At 36.1% G+C, this 11,713-nt stretch overlaps 1 protein-coding gene across 1 annotated transcript in view; it reads right to left on the reverse strand.

The window, feature by feature from the left end:
- Window positions 1-11,648, reverse strand: part of LOC133568904 (septin-7-like) — a 62,474-nt gene extending 50,826 nt beyond the window's left edge. Inside the window, exons 1-3 of the mRNA XM_061921096.1 lie at window positions 11,602-11,648; window positions 11,389-11,434; window positions 2,928-3,028 (exon numbers count right to left, since the gene is read on the reverse strand). Coding sequence (XP_061777080.1) covers window positions 2,928-3,028; window positions 11,389-11,434; window positions 11,602-11,648 — 194 coding nt within the window. The remainder of the gene's footprint in view (window positions 1-2,927; window positions 3,029-11,388; window positions 11,435-11,601) is intronic.
- Between the last annotated feature and the right edge of the window lie 65 nt (window positions 11,649-11,713).

Consider the following 11,713-nt stretch of genomic DNA (forward strand, 5'->3'; position numbering starts at 1 on the left):
GGGGGCCGTGCCTTAAAGGCACTGCCTTTGACGTTCTCTAAAACCTGTCGTCACGTCCGCTTATCCTCCATACAAACAGCTTATACACAATCATAAGTGAATGCATTGCATACTTGGTCAACAGCCATACAGGTGACACTTGAGGGTGGCCGTATAAACAACTTTAACACTGTTACAAATATGCGCCACACTGTGAACTCACCAAACAAGAATGACAAACACATTTCGGGAGAAAATATGTACCGTAACACAACAGAACAATTACCCAGAATCCCTTGCAGCACTAGCTCTTCCGGGACACTACAATACACGCTACCACCTAAAAGGTTAATTTGTTCAACCTTGGCCCGCGGCTTTGTTCAGTTTTAAATTTTGGCCCACTCTGTATTTGAGTTTGACACCCCTGATGTACAAGTTTTTCTAAGTCTTACGCTGACATGAGCTCTCTAAGTCTTGTTAAAATTTTGAGGTGATAGTAGGCCGATTTTGTTACTGATTTGACTGTCGAAATGTAAATCAGAATCTAAAATAACCCCAAGATTTCTGGCTTTATTTGAGGTTTTCAGGGACAGTGATTGAAGGTGTTGGATGACTTTAAACCTTTCTTTTTTGGCACCAAAAACAATTATCTCAGTTTTATCTTCATTTAGTTGTAGGAAATGTTGGCACAGCCAGTGTTTGACTTGCTCAATGCACTGGCACAGAGGATCTATGGGGCGATAGTCATTTGGTGATAGCGCTACATAGATTTGGGTGTCATCGGCATAGCAATGATGGTCAATGTTATTTTGCATGATTTGTCCTAGTGCACTGAAAAAAGCGACTTTTTGGAGCTGTAAACTCTATTGGAGTAACTGTCGTAATTTATACCTAATATTTTTAACATTCAGTAAGAACTAGTTTCTTAAGTAAAATTAAACATTTTATTAACGTAATACATGAATTATGGAGGAAGAGTAAGTTTTACTTATGTTTCCTCATACTATTTAAATGTTTAATAGTTATACGTACATAAACCTAAGAATATTACATAAACTTTACTCTGAAAATCTAGTGTTTTGAAACGCATGCACGACAACGCATGCGCACAGCACAACAGGCTCTGGCCGACTGGTTCTGCTCCGGCCGTTAGGATCACTTCACAGAGCACTGCAAGGTGCCATTATGGGTAATTCTTATCTTGCGTTTATAATGTGTTACAGAGTCTATGTTCTCCAGAAATGTATTTGGTGTGGGTTCACAGAGTGTGGCGCATATTAGTAAGAATGTTAAAGTTTTTTATATCACAACCGTCAGGGTAAAAGGTATGGCTGTTGAGCAAGTATGCATTGCAAACTCGTATTAAAAGCGTTGTAACGCATGCGTCCTTCCGGCACGTAGACAGGATGGTGTAAAGGTGGGCGCGATGACATGCTGAAGAGCAGCGGTCCTCAACCACCGTGCTGCGGCCGCAGAATAATTTTTTAATTAAAGTCTTTTTAATCACACGTCATTGATAAGCGTAGGAGTGAGAAGAGGTTTTAAAATAATTAGCGCTCCGATGGCTATACAAGGAAATATGGTATATAAAATTTACTTAAAATTTTGAGTAAATTGATGTTCCCGCTGATGAAAAACAAGTAGACTTTACATAATTTGTTTAAATAAATATAACTTAAAACTTTGATGTAATTAAGTAACTGTTACTTTATATATTCACATTTGTTATGTTATATGGTAAGTAGAATTGAATTGATACTGGCAAGTGAGTGTTACTTGATACTGCAGCATTAAATTTTACTTAAATCATTTGCGTGCAAATACTTACAATAAGTAAATCTTAAGAGTTATTTTTTTCAGTGTGGGGGCATATAGATGTTAAATAAAGTTGGCCCCAAGATTGAACCTTGGGGGACTCCACACGTTACGTTGGTTGGTTCTGATACAAAGTCACCAATGGAAACAAAATAGTTCCTATCTTGTAGATATGACTTGAACAAGCTTAAAACTGTGCCTGAGATCCCCACCCAGTTTTCCAACCTGTCCAGAAGTATTGAGTGGTCGAAAATGTCAAATGCAGCACTGAGGTCCAATAACATTAATACTGAAGTTTTGCCAGAGAAGGGCCTTCTCTGTGCTGTGAAGAGGTCGAAATCCTGACTGGAAGTTGTTGTGGCAGCCAGTAGAAGCCAAGAAGTGATTTAGTTGTTGGATGACAACTTTCTCAATTATTTTACTTATGAATGGTAGATTTGAAATTGGTCTGTAGTTGTTGATAACAGAGGCATCTAGGCTATGCTTTTTTAGAAGAAGTTTAATGACTGCAGTTTTGAAACCTTCGGGAAATTGACCGATTGAATAGAATTATTAACTATTTGCAATACGTCTGTTGTTAGGCAGTCAAAAACATTCTTAAAGAAGTTGGTAGGTAAAACATCAAGGCAGCAGGTGGATGACTTTAGAGCTGTCACCGTTTCCACTAGAGTTTTAGTGTCTTTGTCATTAAAGCTTGCCATCATTGCTGTGTTACTTTTGCCTAAATGGGGTGGTGGTCCTGCTATTTTACTTGAGATATTGATGGTGTGTCTGATGCTTTCAATTTTATCAGTATAAAAGAATGCAAACTCATTGCATTTCTGCGTCTGTCAACGGTTGCGAATAGAGTTTTGGCCTTATTAGTGTTGCTGTTTATGATATTGGAGAAGAATGTTTCTCTAGCACTTTTTAAGACTAAATTGTAGGCCTGGAGGCTTTCTTTATAGATGTCATGGTGAATATGAAGTTTTTTATTCCGGCAGATTCAATCAGCCTTCCTGCACTCTCTTCTCTGGGCTTGATATCGTCACATACCACGGCATTATTGCTGGCATTTTCAAACCGAATTGCCGCGATATTTACAATATCATTACAACCCTAACAATGACACATTGGACAAAAACACTACTTACCAGTTACTGTTATCTACTGCATCTCCAAATCCTGGGGTGTCAACAATCGTGAGGGTCAGCTGGACCCCCCCTTCTTTTATGAGCACTTTGGACTGCTCCACCTGAAACACAAATCCACCTATTCAATGATTTGCATTCAATATTATAAAAAGGAAAAAAAAACTAGGACTGTCTTGATCTGACATTGGTCCGATGGCATCTTCAACAAAAAAAATAAAAAAATAAAAATGGAAATTTTAATTTAAAAAAAAGGGATCATATGGGTTTACATGTAAAACGTCCGATACAATCTCCAATACAAGCAATACTGCAGCGCGTTTCTTATACAAAAATGTAAAAAAATATCTTCCAATGAGGATACATTTTAGTCAATCCAATTACAAAAAGGTAAACCTCCTAGTCTAGAAGCTAGAAGCGACACAACACCTAAGCACACAAGCTACACCAGTGGTTCTTAACCTTGTTGGAGGTACCAAACCCCACCAGTTTCATATGAGCATTCACGGAACCCTCCTTTTTTTTTTTTACAAATTCAAGACAAAGTTATATGTTTTAGGTAACACTTTAGTATGGAGAACATGTTCTAAGTAACAAAGACATAATTTTGAGTTTTTTGGACACTAAGGGAACATAATCTAAGTAAAAAAGACTTAATTTAGAGTTATTTGGTTAGGGTTAGGGTTTGGGTTAGAGGGTTAGGGCCAGGGTTGGAGGGTTAGGGTTATAACAAGCCCATGCCGAATAAGGCATTAATAAGTACTTAATAATGACTAGTAAGAGCCAATATGTTACTAATTTGCATGTTAATAAGCAACTAATTAATGGTGAATATGTTCCCCATACTAAAGTGCTACTCTGTTTTTTTACTGGTGCACAAAATGAACGGTGCATGAACATCACCTTGTTCAACCAACAAAACCAACACAGTGCATAAACTCACAACAAATTACACACCTGTAAATCAGTCTGACTTCTGCTGTTGCCGTATCCGTAGTACGCCGATAGGGTGAAGTTTTTATATACACGATGAGTCGGGTGTGTTTCGACCTCCGCCGAACCCCTGAGCCCGACTCACCGAGCAACTAGGGTTCGATCGAACCCAGGTTAAGAACCACTGAGCTAGACATACATAGTAAGTGTCCTTCATTAAACAACATTGCAGTCTAAAACAGCACATTTGTTTATACAAAAAATTATCAAAAAATAAAAATTGCATACTACTTACACATACAAATTCTCCGAGGCAGAAATGTATTAGAAAGTATCCAGTAACAAACGTGTCCGTTTTATTCGACTTACGACATCATAAGCTTAACTTCAAGAATTATTGTGGCCACTAGGTGTCACTAAAAAAACAATTACCGCTCCACTTCAATATAATTTATTTATTTTAATTTTTTTGTCCTGTCCAGCTTTTAGGCAAATCATATAGTGGATGAAGATGCCCATATCAGCTGTTCAGATTTACTTTACAAAAGAGAAGTGTAGGATACTTCTCCTGTTGCCTTATTTGTATTTGATTACATTGATTGATTGATTGATTGATTGATTGATTAAATGTTTTTACAAACCCCATTTCCATATGAGTTGGCAAAATGTGTTAGAAGTAAATATAAACGGAATACAACGATTTGCAAATCCTGGAATTGGATTGCATTGTTATAGTATTGCTGTGTATTGTTTTGTTGAATTGATTAAAAAAAATAAAACATAAAAAAATAATTTTAAATCGATTTAAAAAAAAAATGACGATCGATTCAGAATCGCACAAAGTGAGAATCGCAATTCAAATTCAAATCGATTTTTTTCCCACACCTCTAATATATATATATATATATGTAGGTGTGGGAAAAATCACAAGACTACATCTCTACAGAACTGTTTCATGAGGGGTTCCCTCAATCATCAGGAGGTTTTAATGGAAGCATTCACATACAATGGTTTATATAGGGCACAGAGTGGGTGGGTACAGGCAGACGTAGGGGTGTGGTGATTGGCTCATGTGTTACCTAGGAGGTGTTTCCGTCTGTGGCGGCATGTTGAAATGATTTCACTGCGCTTGTTGAGGGATGATAGATCTGGATGATATATAATAAACAGTTTCTCTTTTAAGCATAGTTTGCATCTTTTATTACCACTGTTGTAAGGTGTGCTGGATGCAAGAATTTGCCATGTTATTGAATATTCAACATTATTGTCTTTGAGGTTCCAAATATGTTTGCTGAGTTCTGTAGAATTCCGCAAAGTCTGGTTTCTAAAGGAGGCGTTGTGATTATTCCATCTTGTTTTGAACGCTCCTTCGGTTAATCCTATGTACGTGTCGGATGTGTTAATGTCCTTGCGTGTTACCTTTGCTTGGTAAACGACTGATGTCTGTAAGCACCCTCCGTTGAGAGGGCAATCAGGTTTCTTGCGACAGTTACATTCCTTATTGGTTTCAGAGTCGTTTAGTCTGGGGGTAGGCAGTCCTTTTGCAATTGCTTTGTTGTGGTTTGAAATGATTTGTTGTATGTTATTCATACAGCTGTAGCTCAATTTAATGTTGTTCTTGTTGAATATTTTTCTTAGGGTGTTGCCTTTGGGGAAGTGTTTGTCGATCAGAGTGAGGAACTTGCGGCCGATGTTGGTTGAGACGTTTTTGCTGAATGGCAGAGTGTACCAGATGATGTTTCGTTTTCTGCTCTTTTTTGGTTGGTTTCCTGGAGTGGGTTCATAGGTGAGGGTGAAGTTGTATCCGCTTTCATCAGGTGCTTTCTGGTACGGGGGGGTTGCTTGGTCGAATTCAGCTTTGCTAGATGACAGCATCGATAGCCTTTTATTAATTCCGGTAGGTATTCTTTTCGTGGTGGTGGGTGGGTGGTACCACGCAAGGACATTAACACATCCGACACGTACGTAGGATTAACCGAAGGAGCGTTCAAAACAAGATGGAATAATCACAACGCCTCCTTTAGAAACCAGACTTTGCGGAATTCTACAGAACTCAGCAAACACATTTGGAACCTCAAAGACAAAAATGTTGAATATTCAATAACATGGCAAATTCTTGCATCCAGCACACCTTACAACAGTGGTAATAAAAGATGCAACCTATGCTTAAAAGAGAAACTGTTTATTATATATCGTCCAGATCTATCATCCCTCAACAAGCGCAGTGAAATCATTTCAACATGCCGCCAGACGGAAACACCTCCTAGGTAACACATGAGCCAATCACCACACCCCTACGCCTGCCTGTACCCACCCACTCTGTGCCCTATATAAACCATTGTATGTGAATGCTTCCATTAAAATCTCCTGATGATTGAGGGAACCCCTCATGAAACAGTTCTGTAGCGATGAAGTAGTCTTGTGATTTTTCCCACACCTACATATTGCGCTCTACCACGGTATCGAGCACTATTCTCTGGATAATCCAATCAAGACACATACATACATACATACATACATACATACATACATACATACATATATATATATATATATATATATATATATATATATATATATATATATATATATATATATATATATATATATATATATATATATATATATATATATATATATATATATATATATATACATACATACATACATACATACATACATACATATATATATATATATATATATATAGTTATATATATATATTTATACAGTGGGGCACAAAAGTATTTATTCAGCCACCAATTGTGCAAGTTCTCCCATATAAACTGATGACAGAGGTCTGTAATTTTCATCATAGGTACACTTCAACTGTGAGAGACAGAATGTGAAAAAAAAATCCAGGAATTCACATTGTAGGAATTTTAAAGAATCTATTTGTAAATTATGGTGGAAAATAAGTATTTGGTCAACCAGTCAAAGCTCTCACTGATGGAAGGAGGTTTTGGCTCAAAACGTCACGATACATGGCCCCATTCATTCTTTCCTTGACACGGATCAATCGTCCTGTCCCCTTAGCAGAAAAACAGCCCCAAAACATGATGTTTCCACCCCCATGCTTCACAGTAGGTATGGTGTTCTTGGCATGCAACTCAGTATTCTTCTTCCTCCAAACATGACGAGTTGAGTTTATACCAAAATGGATACATGGATGATACAGCAGAGGATTGGGAGAATGTCATGTGGTCAGATGAACCCAAAATAGAACTTTTTGGTATAAACTCAACTTGTCGTGTTTGAAAGAAGAGGAATACTGAGTTGCATCCCAAGAACACCACACCTACTGACTAAATACTTTTTTGCCCCACTGTATATACATATACATATATATATATATATATATCTAGATAGACGTATATATCTCAAGTATGCCAATAAGTGGAATTTACAACAAGGATTCACTGAAGATAATTCACTTACTGAATCATCCAGTATTGTACCACGTAAGCCAAGTCTGCTATTTGGAGCATTTTGTGCAAAGTCAAACATGCACAAAAACCTCAAAAATGCTGGCTGCCCAAATACTATCATTACAACAAAACAACTTAAGAGTTTATTCTGCAAAGCATCTCAAAAAAATATAGTTCTCACTTTTAGTCAGCCTTTTATTGTATCGTGTAAAGCAGGGGTCGGGAACCTTTTTGGCTGAGAGAGCCATACAAGCCAAATATTTTTAAAAGTATTTCCGTGAGAGCCATATAATGTTTCTTTTTTTTAACACTGAATACAACTATATATGCGTGCATTTTTATGAAAGACCAACATTTTTAGAGTATAATAAGTCTCTTATTATTTTTAATAACATTGTTATTCTGAGGCTAACCAACAGTAAATAAAACACTTCTTACCATTAGTGCCACTTCTTGAACAGGTGCGGTAGAAACCGGATGGATGGATGAAAATGCATGAGAATGTTTTATATTTTGAACGTTATTTTTGACACTGATTACCAGTGGAATTATTCATTACTTATCGTGTTAAGCAATGTCAGCTAAGATTTATCTGAGAGCCTGGTACAGTCATCAAAAGAGCCACAGGTTCCCTACCCCTGGTGTAAAGGGACAATACTATAGAAATAAAACTGCAACACAAAGTAATGCTAAAATGTCATTTATCCAACTAAAGGCTTCATAACTTCTGGACAATGTCCCTTGTTTTTCAACACACTTTTTTCATCATTGTTTGTGAAATGAAGACGTAAAAATCATCATTAGGGTTTTATGTAATTGAGCTGAGCTAATGAGCAGGCCGGCTGCTGGGTTATAGACAACCTTTCTTCCTTCCTTCTGCTCAAGGCTGCCCATCAGCTGCTCACCAAGTGATTTATGTATACACGGTAAATTTATCCCACACCGAGATGATATCAATCCACCAAAAATGTTTTCTTCCCATACACTACCGATTACTGCTTTGTTATGTTTGTCAGTCTATCCTGAGTTAACATCGAGAACTGACCAAATCTTCTAACAATAACCAGTCCCTTTACCTAACCTATATTCATAATATGTTTGACCTTTGTTCAGATTGTATATACATTACAAAACAAATTGAATGGTATCCGTTTTTTAACATAAAAAAATCTCTGTCAGACGTGACTGCTTCAATTGTTAATCCATTGTTTCCCCGCTGGGTTTCTTTCGGTAGGATACAAATACACGGTTCCCTCACAACTTTATGGTTTACTTCTAAGACTTACTATGGCCCTGCAATGAGGTAGCGACTTGTCCAGGGTGTACCCCGCCTTCCGCCCGATTGTAACTGAGATAGGCGACAGCGCCCCCCGCGAGCCCGAAAGGGAATGAGCGGTAGAAAATGGATGGATGGATGGACTTACTACAGTCTCAGTGTATCGTAGATTTTTGATTTAAAATATGTATTTTTTTTAAACAGGTACTATAACATCCATTTGATAATATCAGCCATCTTTTTTAGTAGCAAAGATTCTTTGACCACGTGACATCATAAATTGCAAAACATTGGCTGTCCTGGCCACATTCCAGCATCATGTTTGCTAGAGCCAATTTTTATGTTGGCTGTTCTGCTTGTGTGTTTTTGAAAACATTTGAATTAATTTTATTTCAATACAATGTCGTCCAAAGAGGTCTGCGCCTTCTAAGGCTTGTGGCACGGAATCTGCATAAAATTTTAACATGCTTACGTTAGTATGATGACATAGAAAAAGATAGCATACTTCTAGGATATTAAAAACACACTAATTATAGGTGCAAACATACAAAATTAGCTAAAGAGCTAATTGAAAACACTAACATGCTTTTGTTATCAGGCTAACATGAGACATGTAACCATACTTTCAAATGGCACCAAGTATCAAAATCCATGATTATTAGGTTAAAATATACAAAATTAGCTGAAAAGCTAGCATAAATGTTAGCATGTTAAAATAAAAGAGGTTAGCATAAAGCACGTTAACTGTGAGCATACTCGCTCCACAGCAATGAGTATTAAAAACCATGATTTTTAGGTTTATACAAAATTCGCTAAAAAGCCAGTATTAAACATTAGCTTGCTAACGGACTCACAAGTACACTAACATTTTATTATATATATGTAATTATATATATATGTATATATATATATATATATATATATATATATATATATACATAGTATATGTAAATATGACTATACATATATAAATAACTTTACATATGAATAAATACATATACATAAATAAATAAATACATATAAGTATATATATATACACATAAATATATATATTTACATACATATATACATGCATATATACATATACATATATGCATGCATATATACATATACATACATACATATATACCTACGTATACATATATACACATACATACATATATTTACATACATATATACATGCATATATACATATACATATATGCATGCATATATACATATACATACATACATATATACCTACGTATACATATATACACATACATACATATATATAAACATACATATATACATACGTATACATATATATACATACATACATATATACATACATATATACACATACATACATATTTACACATAAATATATACACATACATACATATATATGCATATATACATACATATATACACATACATACATATATACACATACATACATATATATGTATGTATGTATGTGTATATATATATATATGTATGTATGTACCGCAGAGGCCACCACAGTGGATATGTTTCTTTTACTTTTTATCCATAGCTGTATGTAGAAGTGTCTGGTTGTATCTGCTGCTTTAATGTCTTTAATGTCCTATGTGTTCTTTGATGTTTGATGTTTCCCTCTTACACACATGTAAGAGGGATGTGTGCTATGGCTATGAGTTGTTGTTTTTTTCCCTTGGCCTCAGTCTGCACCCCCTCTCCAGGGCACAGGCTAAGACCGATTTTTTTATTTTATTTTAATCTTCTATTACCTGTATCTCATCTTTTTTTGTAAGGGGCGCTGGAAGCCGGCAGACCCGTCAGCGATCCTGTTCTGTCTCCCTTTAATGTTTGTCTGATCTTGAATGGGATTGTGCTGAAAATTGTAATTTTCCTGAAGGAACTCTCCTGACGGAATAAATAAAGTACTATCTAATCTAATCTCTAATATATACATACACATATATATATATATATATATATATATATATATATATATATACTGTGTATATATCCATCCATCCATTTTCTACCGCTTATTCCCTTTTGGGGTCGCGGGGGGCGCTGGCGCCTATCTCAGCTACAATCGGGCGGAAGGCGGTGTACACCCTGGACCAGTCGTATATATTGTGTATATATATATATATATATACTGTGTATATATATATATATATATACACTGTGTATATATATATATATATACACTGTATATATATACACTGTTATATATATATATATATATATTATATATATATATATATATATATATAAATGTTTGTGTGTGCGTCTGTGTCTATATATCAATCCTTCTTAAATAGTCCGGCGCCCCGTGTGACCCGGGCACGCTTTTTCGTTTGCCGTACCAGAATATTACGAAGCGTATGTAGCACATGGCTTCACTTTAACCACGGTGGGAGACAAGGAATGACTGGTGTGATGTTTCCTTTAATGTTAATAAGCATAGGTATAGCTATAACAACTTTATTGCAAAATTAAACTATATTAATAGTCACGGTGAAGAGTGGGGGGGGGGGGGGGGGGGGTGATTCTCTTCTTCCTTGGGGGGGTGACAGAAAAAATATTGGAGAAGCACTGGTATATATGTAACTATATGCACATACACGCACACAATAATCATACATACATATATGTTTCTGTATACATACAAATATATGTATACATACATACACATATACTGTATATGTGTAGACATACATATACATCCATATATCTATACTTACATATATCTATATACATACGGGACGAGCGGTAGAAGATGATGGATATATGTAGACATAGTATACATATACATATATACGCATACACATATTTGTAACAGGTTACTTACTGTATGTATTTGATTCCACTTGTTCCAACAAGGATTTATGTGAGTGCTCAAAAGTGTCCCCTCTCAGACATGGGCTATAAATAGGCTGGACTGGCATTGCAGCCGCCGGATAGACGTGAGTAGGGGAGCGCAGCTCAATACAAATGAATAGCCAATTAGCTTTGATGCTAACATGATGTACTATTTTTTATAGTGTGTTATAAAGAGGCACACCGTCTTGACTGGTGCACATTCCATTCAAGGAAGTAGACGGGGTCCATAACATCACTCAAGTCTCCTGGTCTATCATTACCACAAACAACGCAGAGTCCAGGGGCTTGAACTG

This window comes from Nerophis ophidion, linkage group LG14, assembly GCF_033978795.1.
Source record: "Nerophis ophidion isolate RoL-2023_Sa linkage group LG14, RoL_Noph_v1.0, whole genome shotgun sequence".
NCBI classification, from domain to species: domain Eukaryota; kingdom Metazoa; phylum Chordata; class Actinopteri; order Syngnathiformes; family Syngnathidae; genus Nerophis; species Nerophis ophidion.